This window comes from Streptopelia decaocto (assembly GCF_964273445.1).
Source record: "Streptopelia decaocto genome assembly, chromosome: 3".
NCBI classification, from domain to species: domain Eukaryota; kingdom Metazoa; phylum Chordata; class Aves; order Columbiformes; family Columbidae; genus Streptopelia; species Streptopelia decaocto.
The window spans coordinates 58365990-58388576 of record NC_138656.1 but is presented as its reverse complement, the minus strand read 5'-3'; the positions used below and the strand labels follow the sequence as shown (position 1 = coordinate 58388576).

The 22587-nt window shown below is 40.7% G+C and overlaps 1 protein-coding gene across 4 annotated transcripts in view; it reads right to left on the bottom strand.

The window, feature by feature from the left end:
• The window catches only part of HIVEP2 (HIVEP zinc finger 2), a 105501-nt gene that overhangs the window by 11283 nt on the left and 71631 nt on the right, over positions 1–22587 (bottom strand). For 2 of the 4 annotated variants that reach the window (XM_082048928.1, XM_082048929.1), the window contains exons 3-6: positions 14677–14721; positions 7817–13415; positions 6917–7071; positions 1348–1523 (exon numbers count right to left, since the gene is read on the bottom strand). In XM_082048928.1, coding sequence (XP_081905054.1) covers positions 1348–1523; positions 6917–7071; positions 7817–13204 — 5719 coding nt within the window. In that variant the 5' untranslated portion in view covers positions 13205–13415; positions 14677–14721. Of the gene's footprint in view, positions 1–1347; positions 1524–6916; positions 7072–7816; positions 13416–13823; positions 14077–14676; positions 14722–22587 lie in introns of all 4 variants that reach the window. The other 2 variants (XM_082048930.1, XM_082048931.1) reach the window with 2 other exon arrangements.

Below are 22587 nucleotides of genomic sequence, written 5' to 3'. Positions count from 1 at the left end.
TCCTCGATTGTTGTCAGCAAAACAGCAACAATAGTTATGAGGCTGAAGGCTGCTCATAACCAATAATACACCAGTTAAACACTTTCTGTACTTCAAACACTAACTTAGTCTCTTCCTGCTCATGCCCATCTTGTGCAATAGCATACCACCTCCTCCCTGTTTCTTTTTCTCTGCCAGAAATGCCAGCTTCAGCAATTTCACATTTCTTTCCATGCCATCTCTTCTGCCTGGAATGTCCTCTCTGAACATAGCTGCAAAACCACAATCCTCCTTCAAGTGCCTCCTAAAGACCCATTCTTCCTGCGATATCGAATGTAAACAATGACCCAAGAACAAATCACCAGATGGTATATTGGGACTACGAACTAGAAGCTCCTTGTCTTTGTCCCTACACCCCCATGAAAGTTCTTATCTTAAACTAGGTTGATGGGTCTGCTACCATTCATCAGCTATTCCCATCTTTGGCAGAGGAAGAAGTGCTGGACTCATGGAAACTATTACAATTCTCAGTCCTCAAAACAGCCATGAAGTTGCACTGGGATCTCGGGAGAAATTTCCTCCAGTTCCCTTTCTCCCTCTTCAAGTAAGTTCACCCCACTGGGACCAGAATCCGTTTCCTTGTCTGCCAAAGGGAAGCTATGAAACTGAGAATGTAAGGTTCATTCGGACTGTGCTACAAAGAAATGCTACCAAATTTTTTTTTTTTTTTTTTTAAATTTTAAGGAGATAGTTGCAAGGCAAATCTGAATTCCAAAGAATATCATTATCTGTGGCCTCAGGGTGACAAATGGAAGCTTTTTTCTGTGCTGATAAATACATGTGAACACAAACTATCAGATCTCTATTCATAATTAATGCCACAGTGGATGGAGTGGCTCATCTGGGAGACATACATTATTTATGAACTTGAAACTGACCCACTGTAAAGCCTGAGAAGGCATGCTTTCCTCAGCAGCTGATGCTCTGCTTCAACATTATGTCATAACAAGTGTACTCTTCTGGTAGTATTTAAGTGTTGCTGCAATTAAAATTTGCACCATGTAACAATTTTGGCACAAAGTATTATTTGTAAGGGCAGTTCTTATGCTACTACATTTTCTCTGCAGACAGAGGGACCAGCCAAGAGCCTATAGCTCTTAATGAAGCCATCCACGGAGTCTCAGAGTCTCACAAAATCCCTGGATCAATTAAAGCCAAGAGAAAAACCTCTCTAATTCCTGTATACACAAACACAATAATTTTATTCTGAAGAAAATTCTCTCCGTGATTGCAAAGGGTGCCTGGATGGCAAAATACTTCAAGATTCATTGGGGAAGTGGAAAGAGTTCAGCAAAGAGGGTCAAGTACCTTTAGTTTTGAAGGCAAAATTGCACAACTTGCATACATAAGGCCGGACATCAGTATGAGTGCGGATATGTTTTTTGAGCATGCTTGGCTTTTTGCAGCGGATTCCACATTCTTCACAAATGTACTTTCCTCGGCCACGACCTCTGACATAGACATAATCCTCATTTGATTTATACCTGTTGGAAGAGAGCAAGCATTTAAGTCATACAGACTCTAGTTCACATACATGCACAAACATCACCTCTATGCATCTGATCCTGATCCTGTATATATCTCATCACAACAAATCCACAAAAGTCCACAGGAACTACTGAATTTTCAGTTTGGAAGTCACAAAGTACTTGACTTTCAGGGAATGCACCGGTCCCAATGTGTTTTAAGAATTTGAAACCAAATGGTTGTAGTATAAGAATAGTATAGGGGCCTATAAAGATGGGGACAGACTTTTTAGCAGGGCCTGTTACGACAGGACAAGGGGTAATGGCTTTCAACTAAAAGAGGGGAGATTCAAGCTAGACATGAGGAAGACATTTTTTACACTGAGGGTGGTGAAACACTGCAACAGGTTGTCCAGACACGTGGTAGATGCCCCATTCCTGGAGACATTCCAGGCCAGGCTGGACAGGACTCTGAGCAACCTGATCTAGTTGAAGATGTCCCTGCTCATTGCAGGGGGTTGGATTAGATGACCTTTGAACGTCCCTTCTGACCCAAACTACTCTAAGATTCTGTGATCCTATTAACACCTTGTCAGGAAACAGATCAGCCACCATTCCTATAGACACAGCACAACTCCAAATACGAGTCTACAGTTGGATTTATTTCAGCTAACTATAGTCTTGTACAACACAGGCATCCATCACCATGGAAAACAGCGTCATTTTGCAGCACGGCCCATTTAACTATTTTAGTGTTTTTATCCCGTGGGATCAGATAAATAAGATCCTGGAAATGCCCATTTCCCCGCATTAAGCATAAAGGGAATGCAGATGACTAGCAAGGATGTATGCATTTATGCTACAGATGCCTGAAGTTCCCAAAGATGGATCCCTCCCTAAGGGACACCAAGAGTTGAGTTCACTCAGGTACGTGCTACTTCAGAAATAAAATGGGAAACTTCCAACCTGCATACTTAGCAGAAAGCTGTTAAATGATTTTTTTCTTAGCACAGACGTAAGTGTTCCATGCTATTTTTGCTGATTACATAGTGTGCGGTTAGATAATAAATAAGATATGCAAATCTATGTAAAGCTGCACGTTGCCTTTGCTGTCAAGATAAATCGTTAATACTGAAATCTAAAAGGGCCCAAGGGATTTGCCCAGGCTGTTTGGAGGTTTCAAGAGTGCTGTGCATTCCCTACAGGGAGAATTTAATCCTGATTCACCCAGAGTAAAATCCAGAAATTGAGAGAACTGAGAAAGAATATTTTGTCTGCCCTCTGTCCTCCCTTGCCCTTTCCCTAAGCAGCACAAAGTACTTTTAGTCACCCTGTGGATGCACAGTCCACAAAATACCATTGGTACTGACAGTCAGTGCTTTAAATAAATACAGGACTATGTGAATGAATCTGTTAATGTGATGATAACTCTACAAGAAGTGGCAATTTTTGGGTTACAGAGCTGAAACATTTTTCAAGTGTGCTTTTCTTAGATGAACACTTCTTCTGTATGTTCACCTATATCACTGGCAATATAAATACCAAAGATAATATCTTCTAAATATGTAAAACACCGTTCTGTTCTCATGTCCGTATTGCTATCTATTGAACACATCAGCTCCTCTTTCAAATGTGGATGCCTAAGTTCAGGTTTTTTCATGTCTTTTCCAATAAAGTATGCCCTCTCCCTTTTCCTTCATTGTCCCTCACACCATGGGCAAAACTGGCATAGTCTAACGTCATATAATATTTATCCGTCTCCCTAGCAGGTTTTTTTGTATCACATTTTTGAGATTCTGCTTTTCTGTCTGCCCCGTTTTCCAGGTTCTCCTTCATACACACGTGCCAAATACTCCTAGTCATCTCTATCCATTGCTTCATCAACCGTCTCCAGGCTTTCTCTCACAGACAGAAAAAATGCCCATTATTGTTTGAAAGACTACCATTCTATCTTCTTTTCACCTCTCCTTACAGTCTGATTTTGCTGGGATGGAATCCACCATATGACCCATGATTGATACTGGTGAGATAAATGCTGTGTTATAACATGTGCTTTTCTGTTGCTCCATCTCTGCTGTTCCTCTGCCTGACTTCATTCCACCAGCTTCTGTCATCTGTCAGATCCCATTGGGCACAAAGACAATTAGACAAGATATGTCTCTATATCATTCACATGGACAGTTCTTGGTCATAACTGGCCTTGACTCTCTAAGTGTGCTTCACAATAACAACTGTAAGAGAAATGACACACACAGATCTGACATTTAAGGAGGGCCTTGTTCAAAAACCGAAACACCAGAAGACTGAGTCCATGGTGATTATCTTTCTAGCCCCCAGGAATATTAGATCTTACTACTAACTCATACCTCTCTCAAAGCTTTCAGTAGTTTCCCCCTTCCCACTACACAGCTTTCATATAAGGGCTATGGTCATGGCTGCTCTGAGCTTGATTTGAATGGGACTCCAGACTTAAAAAGCATTAACAAGCCTCAGAGTCCTGCAATTTCCATCCAAAATGTTATCTTATTAGGGATTTTCTACTAGAGTCTATTATTGATAGATACAAAAGAGCAAACAGGCAAACTGTGCGTTCTTGCTGTCAGCTGATAACGTTATTAAACCAGATGTCAGACAAGTGGGCATGTCTGCCCTGTCCCTCCTTTTTACCTCACACCATTAGTAACTGACTGACTGTACTACAGCAAGCGCTGAACTTCAAATTGCTGTTTTTCTTTGAGAAACCCTGCTTCACATCCCATCAGGGTTTCGCAGGCACAGGTGACGGAAAGCAGATTTGGTGATTCAGATAATTCATTCAAATCAAGCCACCTGCCAGAGGTAGTAACAATGGTTCTTAGCTTCTTCCTTTAAAACCCCTTCTGCTGCCACACTCACAAACTGCTCTTGATGGGCTTTGGTGCAGTGAGGTGGTGACGCGCTGTGACATCTACTTTTCGGCTCAACCTCGTTCATTCTGTTCCTTCAGCTTCTCACTCCTCCCCAGCCCCATTTATTTGCTTTTTGCCCACCGGCCATACAAGTGCTCCCCTCCCCTGGCACACGGCAGCTGCACAACTGCCCAGCGCACGGGCTTTCCCAAAAAACAAACACCCCGACAACGGCTTGCTCAGCTATGGATTCTGAATTGCCTTCTTTGCATTTACAAAACAGAAGCAATCAGGAAGCATAAGCAAATCCACTCCCCAAGATAAATGAAAAATGGAATGAAAATACCCTGCTGAAACAAGATATCACCATGCACGCTTGTCTGTCCAGGGGAGAAAAAGTGAAATGAAGATGACAGACATTTGCTGCATAGTTGGGTGCACCACTTGAGCGTGCTGAGATGATGATATGAAGATGAGCTCAACGGGAGCAGAACAGAGAAGAACACAACAGCTCTGCAAACAGCTAAGAGCAAGGAAGCATGGAAACCCACCCATGTTAAAAACTAGCTTTCAGAAGACATAAACAAAATCCTGAAGAGGAGGACAAATTCAATAGTCAGGACAGAAAACAATGAAAGACATGGTTATACTATGTCAATAACATTATATCTATTTAAAATAGCTGAACTAATGAAAATATTTAATCTACTCTTCCATAAATAATTACTATAAAATGTATGATAACATTATGATGTATAAGGAAAGAATGGACCCATTAACACTACATCATATTCACTGTCGCTTTGCAGGTTATATGCTCCTATTGAGGAGCTCCCACTCTATTGCACAGATTATTTGTACCCCCCGTCCAGAAATTAATGTGCATATCAAGGTCTCTTCCTTTTTGTTCTACTCAAAGGATATCTAAACATAGACAAATATTATTAGGAGACATTTCTAGGTGACATGTGAATTATGTACCTTTACACAAATAGTTTCACAGACCTTATTGGACTAGAGGGAAACTTAAGATGGTGTAAGTAACATACAAAGTTTCTTAAAGAAGGTGTTAGATGGTAGAGGCATTTTACAGAGTGATCTGTTGCAGCTCACACTGTTCTGAATCCTCCTTTAAGTTGCTTTACTTCACACACTTGTACTCTTCTGACCTGTTATCACACACCTTACATCAGTGCCGATTATCTTCAGCTGGGTGATCCAAATTCAGAAATTATACATAGTGGGAAACAGGCTAACTTTATACTTCAAAGTGGGTGTGAGTTGAAGCAACAGCTCTTGAAATTTCTTGTAAACTTAGCCTCACTCCTGAAGTTTGGGTCACTCTTGTGTAGCCAGCCTAGTGGCTTGGGTACTAGGACAATGTAGAACTACAGAGAACAGCCAGGATCAGTGTGTCTGGACCAGTATACCTACAACAATCTCCAAAATAACATTTTCAGTCTTTCAGGCAAGATGTAGGCTGTATTCCCTGGTGTGGCAGACTACAGAGCAATGCCAAGGTTCATCTCCTGGAGACTATCAAAGCGGAGCAAAAACACATCATGTGAATGAAGGACAACTGAGATTTTTACCTTTTAGGGTACAAACCGACAGGAGAATTAAATGGATGGATGAATTTCTTACATCTCCATCCTGACATATTTAGTTACCCCAATAAAACAGTGCTGTGAAACCATTGGAGCTTGATAAGACTGAAAAACACATCTTGTTCAACCACCTGAGTATTCACTACTAACAACTGGTAAATTCATTGCATCATGTCAGAATTCTGTAAAAGAAATAAAACAGCATCTTCCATTTCAGAGTATACTGCAGAGGCAAACAAGTGTTCATTTCATTTGCTGGTTATAATAAGCTTCACAAGCCTCAAAACACTGCTAATGGGCTTTCAGGTCTTTTTCCCTCTCTTTGCTATTTGTTTCTGTTATAATCTGAGTGATAGATGGCCATGGTAAAATTAAACATTGTTTTATCAGCCATACATGACAGATCTATGGATGAGGCTTAAATACCATAGATTTCATTGTAATCTTACATTTTAACTCCAAAATCCAACTTCAGTAAATAATTAAAAAATACAAAAATAAGAGTAAGCATACCTAGGTAACGCATTTAAGGGAGTGAAGGTACACAGAATCTAAAAATCGAAAGATAACCTCATGGAAGCCATTAAGTACAAAGAAACGGTATAGAAAATATGAAAATGTTAACCATTTATACATTTCTTTATGACCTAAGGAATGAAAGCAACAATTTCAAGTGAGTGCTGTCACACAGACAAAAATATAATTGCCCTAATAACAAAGCAGCAACAAGAGTAAGCATACAGGTACCCTGCAGTTTGTTTTAAGACTGACACATACACAAAAAAGAGGAGGCTTGGGAGCTACAAGACATGGCAGGAATACAGGAGACTGTTCACATCCTAATTCATTCATATTCATGTTCAAATCTCTTTAAAATGACAGTCTGAGCTTGAAATTTCCAGTTGCATTTTCTTACCCTCCTTCAAAGATTTTAATTCGTATCGGCTCAGTTTGTTTGGATGTAATGTCTTTATCTCCATGAATGTCTCCTTTTACTCTTTCTTTTATAATATTCCCCACTACTTTCTTTTCAAGCTTGCTGCCAAACAAGAAGAATGGCTCGTGTTTCATCTGTAGAACAAAGTCAAGGAAGGGTGTTACTGCTGAAGCACACAATAAACGCACACTTCATTTCAAGCACTTTTAACATTCCAGGTCAAAGCCAAACTCTCATTTTAGTGCAACTCTATAAGATGAATTAATTTGTCCCATTTGATTTGATGGAGAAAAAGAGAGGGGGCAGCATGGACAAATTTTTATGAGTATTGACAGAAAAGACAGCACCATATCTTTCCTCAGAAAAAGAAGTATTGAAAATGAAGATGGCAAAGATTTAGAAGGTAATTTATTGCCATTACAGAATTTTCCCTGGCACCATTATCTAATGCTTAGTCCATGAGGAAGAGGCAGTTTGTAAAAGACATTAAGTGAATCTGAAGATCCTTACTCAATTTTAACTTTACTTAGGAACACACGTGGGTATTTGCGTCTGATACGGTTTGAATCAGGCCACAGTGAAAACACAGGACAAAATAAAACGAGATAATGTGTCAGGCTCTGGCATACACAAGGAGAGGGTTTTAAAAGCCTCACTTTTTACATCTGATTTTGAAAATGGAGACAGAGACAGCAGAAGTAGGAGAGCTTGGGGATGGGTAAATTGAGGCTCAAAAGTTGTCATGGGAAGATGCCTGATTTCCCATGGGGAATGTTTTGTTTGTTTTTTTTTTAAATCATTAACTTACATTTTATAGTTTACTAATATTTTCTCAAATAAAGATATACTAATTTAATTTTATTAAAACCTCTTATTTACCTGAGCAAACTGCTTCCATGCAGTTGATGATGTCACTTTACCGGCTCCAGGTCTATGCATAGCAGCCAGAGTGTAGATTTCCGTGGTGGTTTTTTGCTTGGACCTTAAAAGTGCTAAAGTGGTCTTTGTACTTAGCCCCGATGGGTTTGGGTTACATGAACTTATGCACCACGAAGCATAAACAGAAGATTTGAGGGTTGGTTGCTGAATGTAATTGGGTTTTGTATAGTTTAAGAAACACCAGCTCACAGTAGTAGTCGTCCGCAGACTTGGGAACTGAAGGATTTGCTGAAAATCTGCTACGTCTGTCAGGAGAATGGTTGAGCCTGTGACTTTCCCCCTGGTATTGGACGACATCTGGACTAACATCCCAAGAGGCAATTTTTGATGTTTCAGTTGGTCTTCTGGCTGAATTTCCCCAGGTGGCAATGAAGACCTCTGTGGACTCATGCTCATATCTGAGGCTGTTTCATCCACGTCCAGTTCTTCTGGAGAGTCTCTTCCTTCAGAAGGGCCACTGGACTTCTGCCCTGGTGACGTGGAGTCAAAACTGGAAAGTTTCTCCCTGCTCAGTGGGAAAGTATCAGCTGTTGGCATGCTGACAGGTGGGAGATCTTGAGATGATGAGGATGACAGTGGTGAACAGGATGACACAGACGGCAGACTTTCTTTTGGCTCAGTAGCACAGCTCTGCCTTACTAGTTGAGGCTTCTGCATTCTTGGAAAATCTTTCTTTATATCTGAGCTAGTTAACTCAACTGCACTTAGCTCCTCAACTATCTGCCCATACATTTTTTCTTCCTTGACTCGTTTCTGCTGCTTGGTCTCCATGAAGAGCTCCAAGCTGCTGGCAGGTGAAAGCATTCGTTTGCTTCCTCCCAAGGTAGAAGCAATGTCAGAACTGGAAGGCAAACACAGGGGAATTGGTGGCTCCAGTCCGAGTGGTAGCGTCTGCGGCACTTTCCACAAAGGATATTTTTCTAGCCCTCCTTGCTGACCCAGCATCTGAGCTATGTTAAATCCAATTCCTTGCATGGTTGCACTAGTTGCCAATGTTCTTTGAGAAACAGTCTCATCAACTTTACAAATTACAATTGTGGGACTGTTGCCCTGCCCAATGATCTGGGAAATGCTTGTGTACATAACACTACCGTAAGATGGCACATGGGTTTGAATCCTGACGGGAACAACAGTTCCTGGCAAAGACTGTACAGATCCATCACTTGAGGAGTCAAAATCTGTCTGAAGATGCTGCTCAGAGGAGGTATCTGTTGGCTTAATGCTATGGTCTGACTGGTACTTAGCAAGAGTATTTTTTGAATACTGCCCAGATGTTCCTGAGTAATGCTGGTATGCTTGCTCTTTAGTGTGCACATAATCAGCTGGTTTCTTTCCAAGAAGCTCTGGTGCATGTTCCAGGTGATAACTTGGAGGAACGTCTGTTTGGAAAGGCTGTTTGACATAAGATTTCTGCAGCTGTTGCACAAAATGATGCTGGAAATGTAGAGGTTCTGTGCATGACTGCCACAAGACAGGCTGCTGAGACGGTGGTAAGTGAACCATGCAGACAGCTGGATATGGGAACTGAAACAAGGTGCTGTGAATAGGGGGAAATGGGACTTTTTCCTGATGTGCAAATAGCTGCTGCTGCTCTGATGGATGTTTGTTAGGAATATAAGGCGCTTGTTGGATCAAGGGAGTCCTTAACATTTCTGGGCTGTCTGCAAGAAAAGCCTGTTGGTGGGCAAGGTGGGTTGAGCTAGCCTGTTTTCCAGAGTCATCTACCTGAATGGGCTGAAGTACAGAGGAAGAAGAATGATGCCAGGCAAGCTGGGAGGAGCGAAGACCAGCCTGTGCATGTTCCATCTGCTCCTGTTTTATACTTTGTTCTGTGCTCTGATCAGTCTGGGAAATCTCTGGAAATCCACTGAAGGAAGCCTGCCGAACCAAGAAGCACTTCTTCCTTTCTCGGGATGGAGACAGTGCCGTAGTAGGTGTCCCAGCCGAAGAGGCATGGGACAGGTTCCCGTAATCAAAGGATTTACTTCGGATCTCTGGGATTTCAGCAGCATGAGGACAGGGCATCTGTTCAGATGAGCAGCGTCTCATTTCCCTCTGATGGTGATGCCCAGGGACGGAAAGTGAATGAGCACCAGCTGGAACTGTTAAAAACTCAGACTGTTTTCCAAACTCATCTTGTTTGGGAGGCATGATGAACTTCATATTCTCTTCTCTTTCAAAGGACATTGAAAAACTCGAACTGTGGGACAAATTACTTTCTTGGCTAGGGCTACGAGAGAGGCTTGTACCTGTGGACTCAAAGCTGGATTCTCCAGAGGAGTGCTCCATGTCAGCCAGTCGTAAACGCTTCTTTTTAGGTGGTAGCTTTTCAGCTGGAAGTTGAGAAAGGGTTTCACTTCTCTGGGGCCACTGGAATTCTTCAGTGGGTCTCTCCTGCTCTTTACTCTGCATTTCTTTATCTTTCTCAGGCTTATCTGGCTCCTCCGTGACACGAATTTCAGGTACCTGTATGTTGTGCTGGCGAACCAACCTGGGCTGCATGTGATATGGCTGCGGCTGCTGGGATGGAGATGTCTTACTGGTGTCAGCATTTTCTGTTTGTGGAACTCGGTCTGGGCTCATTGGGGACTCACAAATCTCGCTCTCGCACGTTTCAGATGGTGAATAAATCTTTTCCTGCTGGTACGCAATATGTTCTGTAGATTCAGACCTTTCAAATGAGTTTGGCCTGCTCAGTGAATTTGTGTGCTGAATGACAGAGATGACATTTCCAGGGGGCTTTCTGGTCAGTGATTCTGCAGTCTTTTCTTGCTCTGCAGTCAAAGATGAGTCTTCCAGAGAAGTTGCTGGGCTTCCAGACTGCAAGTAAGACCGGCAGATTTCAAAACGCTCTGCATGGCAATGGGCAGCATTGTCCAGGCTTTGAAGGGCAAATCCACTCCTTGGCACTTCTTGAATTTGGGATTTGGGATCAAAGTCCAAAGGCTGAATTCCCCCAGTGGTGCCAGCTGTACTGCTGCAAAGCATGGGACTGTCTTCCTCATCTCCAACACTCTCCTCTTTCCTGCGCTTTCTGTTTTCAAAAGTTGTACCAAGCATGGACGGCACCACCTGAGATTGTCCGAGTGGATCAATAAAGTACTCTCCCCCTTTGTTCATCCCACCTAAGGATGGTGAGTCCCTGTAGTTCTGCTTCTGTGCTTCAAATTCTTCCCATTTTTTATAGTGCTTTCCACTGGCATCATAGTCATAGAAGGTCTTGTCTCCTTTCTTCTCTTTTAAGGATGGTCCTTTGTCACCTACTGTCTGTCTGCTGGAAGACATTATTATATTTTTCCCTGGTCTTCCATGACAGTCTGAATCTGAGTGCCCCTCCTGCACAGAGGGCAGTTCAAAGGCAGCCTGTCTTCTCAACATCCTTTGGTGGGATATTCCTACCGTCCCAGGGTAAAATACATCATCTGAGCCAGTCATCTTCTCATCAAATGAATGGCTTCCCCTCAGAGATGGGGGAATACTTAGGCTGTTTGCAGAAGAGGTTGGCATGGAGTTACTTCTAATAAGAGGAGAGGAATCTACTGGGGGCTCTAGAAGGATGGACACATCACCCTGCTGACTGACTTGATATAGGTTGGATTCACTTTTGACAGACGATGTGGCGGTCTGGGATTGTCTGGATTCCATATTGCTGCCTGGATAAACTTGTGTAGATTTAATAGTGCTCAAGTTACTGGAGTCAACGAGTTCTTCTTTATTTGGAGTCAGCTGAGAAATATGTTCCTCAAGCATCTTGATATCTGATCTGTTATTTAAAAGAGGTAATGGTTCTGCTTTACCCTTTCTACCCATTAAACTGTGTTCTTGATTTGTTGTGGCTACTGTTAGTGCTGTCCTTTGATTAATCCTATAGAACTTCCCAAAGATGATCTCTTCGTAAGACTTTGCATTAGTATTTGGTGGGCTAATCTGCTGCTCAGCACTTTCTGAGCGGGAAAAATAACCCGAGTCAGTGCTTCCTTTACTGTGAGGGCTCAGGAGGTTTAACGACTGCTCAGAATCTTGCCCTTTTTTCTCTGACAGTCTTAGTGCAAGTCGCTGTTTAACTGTATGCGAGTCATCAGACTTAGTACTTAAGGATGGGTTTTGCAACATATCAGAGCCAATATATGGTGAACTCTCACTGGGTAACTGAATTCCACTTTTAGGGATAATCAAAATGGGCACTTTCATTGGCCCTACCAAGGACTCTTCCATGGAGGAGTGAAAACTGCTCCTGCTAGCAATGTCCAGGGGCAGCTGTGGGACGGGGCTCAGTTTGCCAGAACCTTCCACTAGGACTGAGGTCTCCTCATCAGTGTCTGTACTCTGCTCGCCATCTGAATGTATTTCAGCTTCCACATCAATGTAGCTGGCATCTAGGTCCAACTTAGAGACTGCTGACTCTGTGAAAGGTACCAATCCTGCTTTAATTGCATGGGCATGTGACTTCCTGTGCTTGTAAAGGTTGCTCTTCGTCTTGAAGGAGAAACCACAAGGAACACAAGGATATGGTCGCTCCCCAGTATGAGACCTAATATGCTTTTTAAGTACACTAGGTTTGGCACAAGCCCGATTACAGTAAGGACAAATGTACTTGCCAGGCTTTTTGGGTTTGTGCTCCTTTTTGTGAGCATCTTCTGATTGTTCTAAAGATTTCTGTGAATATTGGCTGTATGCAGGGTTCAAACTTGAAATCTTCTTCCTGGAGAAGCCTCCACTATGGCTGTGCATATGGAAAGGAAACAAGTCCTCTGAGGCAACTGACGGCAAGTGGCTAGGAAACTGCCACGGAGGACCTTCCAAGCTCTGATGTGGCTTTATGTTGTGCAAGAAGCCTTGTGGCAATGAATGCTGTGGGAAAGAAAGCGAATGTTGACATGAGTAAGGACTTGGACGTTGCTGTGGATATTGCTTCTCCGTGACTTGCTGTGCAGCTTCATTTGATGATACCAGTTTCCCAGAACTAAAAAGTTGTGCTGATGCTGTGTTTCCAATTTGCTCGTGATCTATTTGTGGTTGCCTCTGTACTTCTTGATTGCCGAAAGTGCTCATTTTAATAACAGCTGAATGTTCTTGCCTCCATCTACTTGGTACTTTAGCAGTTTCTCCAGACCTTGAGGTAGCTTTTTGCCCTATAGCTGTGTCCCCAGAGTCCATTTTGTTACACAAGGTCTTAAGTGCTAGTTCACTTGAAAGCTGTGCAGACACATGGAGTGTGTCCAAAGCTGTGCTTTTTAAAGTTTTGTTGCTCCCATTTTTGCACGGCTGTTGCAAGTTCACAGACTTTTCGTTCTCTTTGGAACTTTCCACGCAGTAGTCAACAGGCATTAGATTTGCGTCTGTACACTTTTGTGAGTATCATACAGTTCTGTTCATGGCAGGAACTTTTCTAAACAGTTTGTTATACATTTGCAAAGACTTGTTATAGCATTTAGACATTTCCCATTGTTATTAAATACTGAGATGCAGAATGACCCACAGACGTTTGTGATCTACTAGAGTAAAGTTCTCTTCATCTCTTCCATGGTGACACAGTTATCTGCAAGGAAAAAGCAAAAACAAAGAAAGCACACACACCAGTTAATACAGCCATGTGAAATAACATCAATGCAGTCAGTTGCACTTTCATTGAGCCCCTCATGTATAATATATAGGGACTTAAGTAAAGGCAATTACATTTCACAAAACCCCATTTTGTCAGTAGACACAGTAAAGACTGGCTCCAGTGATTGCACACAAGCATAATCACTACTCAATAAAAGCCCTAGGAACATAAACCAGGGGTCTAGACTTTCCAAATTGAATAGTAGCTTTGGAAGACTTTCCGGGGACAGTCTGAAGTCTTGATTCTCATGAAGTCAACCTTTCAAAGCTCTTTCAGCAAGTTGCTGCTGAAAAATAAGTCCTAACATTGTGGCTGGGAATTTCCTTATGCAGTATTACTCACCTACAGTTCAGACCTGCACTTTAGTCACTTGGCTTTCCTCTAAAGTCAGAGGAGGGTGATCAGTACTTCCAGAGGAGAAATCTTTCCGTATTGTGTACTTCAGATATAGGGGATGTCTATGCACGTGGCCCTCTACTCTGGAGATGCCTGTTCCTCAGTGTTGGCTAGGCAGAAATCCTGGATGACTATCTTGGAGTATATACCAAATTTTAGGATGGCTGAAGTGAGGTACTTCTCACCTTAGACCACCTAACTGTTTGTACAAGAAGATGTTGATTACACTTTTGAACAGTCAAAAAAAGAGACGCCAAATAAGCATTCTGAATGCAACACTCCTGGTACCTTTCCACATCTCCATCTTCCAATAACCATATTAAATTTTAGTGAGAATATCTTAATAGAGATAAAGCACATATTAAATAAATGAGCTATGACTATGTTTATATGCCTTTAGCATTTTAGATTTCAACGTCAAAATTTCCATCCAGCTATACATGTACTGCTTGTGGTTGAATGCACTAGGTTTCCACAGTTCTATTATGAAGAAGCAATGCCCAGAGGTATGATTTTCATAGACAAGTACAGCATTTGAATTTGAAGAACGACATAGTTTTCCTGCTTCTATATTATGCAAACACATGATATTTTCTTGACGCGACAGTGAGAATTATAAAAACAGTAATGATTTTACTATAATGCGGAAAAGGGCAAAAAAGCAGTATTAGAGACACTGAAATGTATTTCATTCCTACAGTGGAAAAACTGAATTGGCCTTGAGGAAACATTAGCAAAATGCAAGGAAATACACAGGGAATGGGAGCATATATGATTTTTTTCAGTATAAAACAATTACCTGCATCTTCTAGGAATCTAATAGGCATGACTATCTTCAAATTTCCTGTAGAAAAAAAAAAGTCATAAGAAATTCTTGTTATTATGTATAATGCCAAAGAAAGTTTTCTGTTCTTTACAGCAAAGGCCTGAAAATGTCATTTATCTATCCATTACAAAAAAATCAGATTGGGTCTTGGAGGTCTGAGCAACCACATTTGGAAGAATAATTTCTGCGAGTCTTTTAAAAGTATTTAGGTTTCCAGTGTGCAGATGAATAACTACAAGTCTGAACTTACGCAGTCCTACCTTCCTGAATTGGTCAAAAGAGAGCTGCCAATGTTCCTCTTCAGTCCTACGCCTTTGCTAAGCCTGGATTATCCCTGAATCCCATTGGCAAATCCGCTTTCAATGCTTCTCTCCAGCTAATACTTTTAGGCTCCAGGCCTCTCATTAAATGTTTCAGGGACTAGAATGAAATCCTGGCCAGGGTGTCATCACTCAGGTGCAAGAAAATTTAGTGAAACGTGTAGGTTTCCAAATCATTGAACACCAGGGGGATATTGCTCAAGAATATATGGTTGCCTTCTCAAAGAAGAAACCTACAGACCAAGTACATGGTAAAAAGGCTTCTGTGGCTGCCATGGTTTGCCACCTGTCTGACCATCACCAGACTGCAGGCTACTCTTTATATTGCAGAAAAGACGGGCACAGAGAACACCCCTAAAAAAGGGAGCCTGAACGTCATCTCCCTGCCCCAAAGAACATTTCTCCCCCCCAAAGGAGGACCCTCCCTTCCAGTTTTCAACAAGTCTTATCTCAAAAACAGATTTGGGATTTCTTTCATTAAAAAGTATGTTTGTTCAATTGGGATAACAGAGGCAACAATGATGACTCTTCTTTATGGTTTTCATTTAGGAGAAAATTCAGAGCATCTCTAAAGAACAGATCTTTAGAAATAGCCAGAGTATTAGCTTCAGAGTATGGGATATAGGCTACTACAATGATGCTCAATTACAAACTGTCAGAAAAACAGCTAGAGCACACATGCTTTATCTGTTGAATAAAACCAACAGATGATAAAACAATAAAGTCTATAAAAGAAAAAACTCATCAAAAATTGAAAAAAAAATTTTTAATTATTTGTAATTAGTAACACTTTCAAAGAACAAATGGACATTCGTAAAGGCCTATGGCTTGACATAAGTAGAATCACTACTGTGTCACCTGTTATCAATTATTTATTTAATAGTACAAATAACGTATCAGCAGTTAGGACAGCAATGGCTAATGGACTGTTGGTTTAGATAAATATGGATAACATATTTTTCAATTGTGACTACAGAGAAATCCTATATAGTACAAAATAATAGCAAGCTATCAAATACAAACCAGAATATTTTAGGTTGTAATGTCATTCGGCTTTGACGGGCTAATGCCTTTTAAAAGTGGCAAACTATTTTCAATAGGTGAGCTAAACTGAATCTCAGGTCAGTAATTATGTCAATATATGAGCCTGGATATAGAGGAAAATGTGTGTCTTGAGAAGCAGAAACAGGAATGAGAGGGCATGTTCTTCACTGAGAGAGCATAAAGTTATTAGCCATCTTCAAAGAAAAACACTTTTCTTCTTATTAGGTAATTTTGCAAATGGTGAAGAAGAAATTTCTAGAAGATGTGAGAATCCCTTCTGTTCCATACACCCTCTACCGAGAGCATCTTTAGAGAAGAAATGTGCCAGTCACAGAAATGTGATCGCAATGGTTTTCTTTGAGCATAAGATAATGGCTGATATACTTCCAACAACTTTCTGTTCTGGATTGAAACCTCCATTAACAGAGTTCAAGCCATTCTGCAGTCCTGCTATTCTCGGAACATTCTCTATAAATTTTCAACCCACACTATGAAACAGGTATAGACTAATTATAGGGATTACTGATGGCTTAAGTTTGGTCAGAGTCACTCTCCTGGGGAAAATAAATCCCTTTCCATGACTAACATAATCATTTCTGGTTTGGTTTGAGCTGTGATCCATCCTGTGTTGAAGATGGCTTTAATATTATTTCTTTGGGTTTCTCTGTTTTTTTCTTCTCCCTCCTCTCTAATGGGACATCACCCTAACTGGAGAAATCAAAGACACTGTAAAGCTAGTTTGCATTCTGCCTGTTTTTTCCAGTCAAGTCTCTGTCTCATCTGCCTGCATCCCCAGCCTAGCTTAAGTATACAACAGACTACCATTTTTCAGCTGATTTTTTCTCCTTTAGAAAACACTGTAAATGTACTCCTTGATACTGCACTTCATCAAATATATACTATTCAATAGAGAGAAAATCCCTATATTTCAGGTACTACATATTTCAAACTAAGGAACTAAGGATGATAAAAATGCACGTTTTCTTTAATACCTTTGGCATGGTTCAGCTCCGCTGGAGTGACTACAAGGAGCCCACCTACATGGATCAGAAGGTGTTTGGGAGCTGCACTGGTTTGACAGGAGCTGCAAAGTCCCACCTGGCCAGGGGCCAGCCCAGGTTTCCTGGTAGGAATGTGGCCCTGGAGCCAGATCCTCCAGCCACACGAGCTGCTCTATCTGCCCGCTTCAAACTGGGATGCTTTGCTTTTGTGAAACCTTTGAACATGAGAAGGTTACTGGGAAACCAGGAGCTGTATTTATGTCAGATGCACCTACTAAATCAAGAGTTTTAAAACTTTCTAGAAAGGAGCATTATCCTGTCGCTTCTTTTCCTAAGGTGGCTTCATGAGCTGCATGCCAGGGTCATATATCTGGTTGACTGCAGAGCTCCAAGATTATTCCTTCCTTTCCTTTCCTTTTTTTTTTTTTCTTTCCAGACCATTAAAATGGTTACACTCAACAGCTTTAAAATAAAATTTGGCAAAATACAACTTTTACTACTTCTCAATTTGTAGCTCATATTACAGCTCTTGCAAGTGAACAAATTGGAAGCTTATGTCTTCCAGGCTAAATCCTGAGTGCACCATACAGAATAAATATTGACTCTAGCGTAAGGACTAAGGGTCAGATGCAGCCCTGTTTTAAATCTTTTCTGTCCAGCTCTGCCAGCACAAAGCCGGCCTAAAACCACAATAACTGGCCCCTGAAGAATTCATATTCTATAGGGCAAGCGTTAGCACAGACAAGCTGCAGTGGCTCCTGTGAAATCCCTACACTCGCGCACAGATCTCTGCCAAGACCCTTATTAAGCAAGTCTAGTTTACATCTGGGACAAGCCCAGCAGCCAAGCAGCCTCACAAGAAAGAGAGGCCACCTCTGAGCTCTTCCCCACCTGCAACTGAGAAGAAAATTGCCTTGGTCTTTTGGGAAGAAAGCATACCTTTGGCTTGCTGTCCTATCCCATGTTTCCCTCTGCCCCCCAATGTTATCCCCCAAGGAGCTATTTGGTGTTGACATCCCACTGAAAAAAATAAAAAAGACTGTGAACCCTAATAAAACATGAATTTACAGCTTCTTCTACCTAGGCAAAGTCACGGGTGGGCTAAGTCTGAAGAACCACTCTCAACCAGCAGTTGATGCACATCTCCGAACTGAAGGATTTAACTGGCATGAAGATAGACGAGCATTTGTTCATCCTTCTGTGCAAGGTTACATACTAATTTATGTGTGTAGGATGTTCTATAGCAGCAGAACAAAAGGAATGCAGTCCTTGGGGTATATTGTTTTGACATTTTACACAAATGAGAAAAGATAACCAACTGCAAGCTTTTTTATGCTACTTGACACCACACTTGCAGTATTTGAACTCTACTTACTAAAAGGACAAGGAAGAAAAAACACTTCTTAAATTTCCCAGTTTTGTAAAAAAGCTTCCACTTCTTGATCAGAGAATCTCTTTGCATTTCCAACAGCCCCCAGTTAGGGGTCCCATCTGACTGTGGTTTTATAGCTGGCCTTCTACCTGTCTGTTTGAACACCTCTAGGAATGACTGTAAATTCCTATGTCAACCACTGGCACTTGGCAAAGTCTTGAATTACTGGGGAACGCAAGGATGCTTTTGCTGCAGTTTGGCAGGAGTTGTAAGACATCCTTTTACACATGAGATTCCAAGCAGGCAGACCTTTCTAGAACAGGTTAGATGCATTGATTTTAATTTACTACTCTCTGTATTGTAATTGCTATTGTTACCCTCTCCACATCTGAAGACACTACTCTAATTTGTTCATTTAATTCCACTCCAGATGTTCTGCCTGCCCTCTGGATTTCAGTGTTTTGTTGAACTTATTGACATTCTCCAAAACCAGCTAGAGAATCACAGTTTTGAAAATAAGCTGAAACATTTAGAATAACACACACATTTTTAAAATTTGGGCAGCTGAACTAATTAATAGAATGTATTTTTATAAAAGTCATTTAAATGTACTAGCCAATAAAAAAAATAAATCCTGCTCAGCAAGTACACATAGTTCACTGTGAATTTACTATTAAATGATCAAACAGACTGTATTAAGCTCACTTGAGGAGCAGCTACAGGGCAGAATCTGTTCTCCACTGCCATGTTGGGTGAACACTTATGCCCACATGGATTCCCCAAGAAGCCAGGAGCTGGGGGGACTGACTGGCAGGATTCAGGTACAGGCGCATCCAGGGGAGACAGCAACCTGGCTGTGACCAAGCACCAGCTTCAGGTCTTTACTCTTGGGTTTCTATGAATGCACGTTTGTGTGCCTGGTAGTGGCTCGTTTAAAGGATCTGTGCATGTAAAACTAGAAGTGGTATAAAACCTGGCATCCTGACTTCTGAGATTATTAGTTTAGTGCTTCCACTAAATCTGGCTCATATTTTAAGAACTATTCTAGAATCTCAGCTGTTGAGAGATGGCATATAACAGCACATTTTAGTTAATTGGAGTAGTATTGATTATTTCATTAATTTTAAGGCTTCACCAAACTCACCTTAATCTTGTTAACTGAGATAATTCAAACTGTTATCTGAGACCAATATCTGAGTTTCTTGAAGAAAATAACTGGAACCTGACTGCTTATAGGCACTTTGAAATCAACTAAGAAAACAAATAAATAAACAAATCTGCTAGCGTACAACACCTGTTAATTGTAACAGCAGGAACTCAGACCTGCCTCTGACATTTCATATAAATGTCAATAGGTACATGCTGTGAAGAAGAACAAGACTCTCCTTCCCTCCTCTGAATGTGATCCTACTGAATCAGAGGTCAGGCACACTATCCATTCTGCAGTGACCTTATAGAAAACTCAGGTGTGAAACACAAGTCTCTCATTTGACTTCAAGGAGCTTGGAACAGGTACACGCTTTGTCTCAGAGTGGCTAAAAGGAGACAAATTATTCCAACAGCAAGTGAAAGAGCCAAATTCTGCTCTACATTATCTTGATATGAATCTGAAGCAATGAGTCGCAAATCCAAGGACATAATTCCAGATTTATTCCTCATTAAAAAAAAAAAACAAAACAAACAGAATTAGACATCACGTAGGTTTAGGCTCTTACACCCTACATAAATATCTGAGGTTATTTGTTACAAGATGAAAATAAAGTAATCCAATACCTCTAAGGTGTCTACAGAGATATTTGTAACACATATTGCAACAAATGTTCAATGACAGTTCAAAAAACATGGGTGATCTTCTTTAAGAGATGCTGGCTTGCATCATAAATGCTTAGAGCACAGCTGCAGCAAAGCACTCGGTTTTTGCTATGTTAAGCATCTCAAATATAATTTTAAATTGCCAGTCTCTATAGAAAAATAGAAGCCCCCAAAAAACTTAAATTCAAGTTGAGTGTATTTTAAGAAGACATAGAAAAAGCCTACAGCAGAAATGCTTTAACACTGACCTTTTCACTATAATGACAAGGATTGCTAACTTAAAGTACATCACTATTTCCTGCTTCAGCATCATATAGAATGTACACATTGCTACCGGATGGAAAAAATGTATAAAAAAAGCTTTCACTTTGCCAAACTCCAAATGAACACAGACTTATTTCCACAGGATGGCTATTTAAGACCAAAAAAAAAAAAGAGGGAGAAAGCTACACAGGAGACAAATTAATCTTAAACACTTCCTTTAGAGGTAGAAGTTTGCAAACAAATCACAGTTCTTCTTGAATTGAACAAAAACCTGTTATCAAAGAGACGCCAAAACAACCAACAGGACAAACAACCTTGTCAGTCAATTAGCAGCTAATTGATCTCTCTGATCCCACTGCTTTTAACAGATCAGGTAAATATTTTGTTTCTGGTTGCCTAACCTTGCTGCACAAGTAGAGTCTGTCAGAGGTGCTTAAGCGTGCCAGATAACACAAAATCTACCTGTTTTGGCTGACTGTCTTCTGACGCAGACATCCTGAATCTATCTCTATACAAAAGCAAAAGATTGTGATTGTTCAGATATGAAATTAAACAAGAGAATTATATAAACTGCTGATCGTCTCATGCTGTTACTTATTTCCTTGGGAAACAAGTAAAAAACCCCAAAACGAACAAATAAAATACCAATCAGTTCCCACATGGACCTTAAAATGTGATGGCAGAGCAATGGCAGACCTGACAGACAGCCCTTCCAGTGTTATTAACATTTCAGAAAGCAATAAAAATATCACAGTCATTTTGTTCTCCCCTCCCACCATTTTCTATTGAATCATATTAACAGTGTGCAGTGACTTAAGAGAGAGCAGCTCCCATGTATAGCACAGTATGAAATAGATGCCCACCAGTAAGGTCCTCCCTAAACACTGTTTCAATAGCTGGAATCAGGTTTATATGATGCCTAATCCTACTCGTCCTAAACTGCAGAAGAACGAGTTTCTCTCAGGGGTAAATTAAGTAGTAAGTAAACGATATTTACCAAATACACATTAACAAGTTATGGTAGTATCCAAAGTGGTGCTGAGAGACAAACGAGCTCATAATTCTTAGGCTCCTCTCTTTATCAGCAAAAACTCAACTCTATCTCACTTTCTTCTGCGCAACAGCAATTGAACATAATGTTACATGCCAAACTATAAAAGTGCAAAATAGTCACTGATCACTATTTGTAGGATTACTTGTTTTTCATGCCTGCTGTGTAGAAAAGAAATGCAGCTTTGGCCCTGCTGTTGGCCCCAAACCATTGTCATGTAAACCAATAGGCATGATGTAGCCCCCAAAACACAAAATACCTAAAATCTGTGAAAAGCAAATGCTCAGACACTAACCAATGATGCTACGTGATGCCATTGGGATTGTAATTAAATTAAATTAATCATTTGCAAGAACTGCTGAAAATTGATGAGATTAAAGATTTTTTTCTCAATTTAACACATAGAAATGTTAATCAGAAAGGGAAATTTTGCACCTTATGAAAGACAAATTAACTAAATTATGAATTGAGCAGCACTTGTGAAAGATGAAGTGTATGCAAAGAGCAAGATTCCTGTGCGGACATGGTTTGTATCTATTTCTAGATTTATAAAACATCATCTACAGTAAGAAGGGTAAGAACGATATCACTGGAGAGTTCAAACTGCTAGAGTTGTCAGATATAACAATTTTCCTAACTGAAATGTCATGCAAAATCTGTAATGTCTTTTCATTTTCACACAAGAACTTCAATCTTGGGCAGCAGCTCGGGAGAACAGAGCTGTGCTGGTAAATTCCTGCTGAGATACCATAAAGCTTTTCCCTAGGTTTTCCCAGGAAAAAAAAATATCCAAATTTGTGTAAATATTGCATCACTTTAGGTACTAAGGAATTATAATGTTGCTAAATTGAAATATTAGGCAAATATCAGGGTTTTGCCTAGCATTTTCATCTTAGAGGGAAAATACCGCTGAATTTTCTGGGAAGTCAGGCTTTTTTAGTTTAAAAGTTACGCAATCTTAATTATGCAACCACGGCAGATTTTGCGAACAGCTATGCCTCCTTTCACACCATGTCAGAA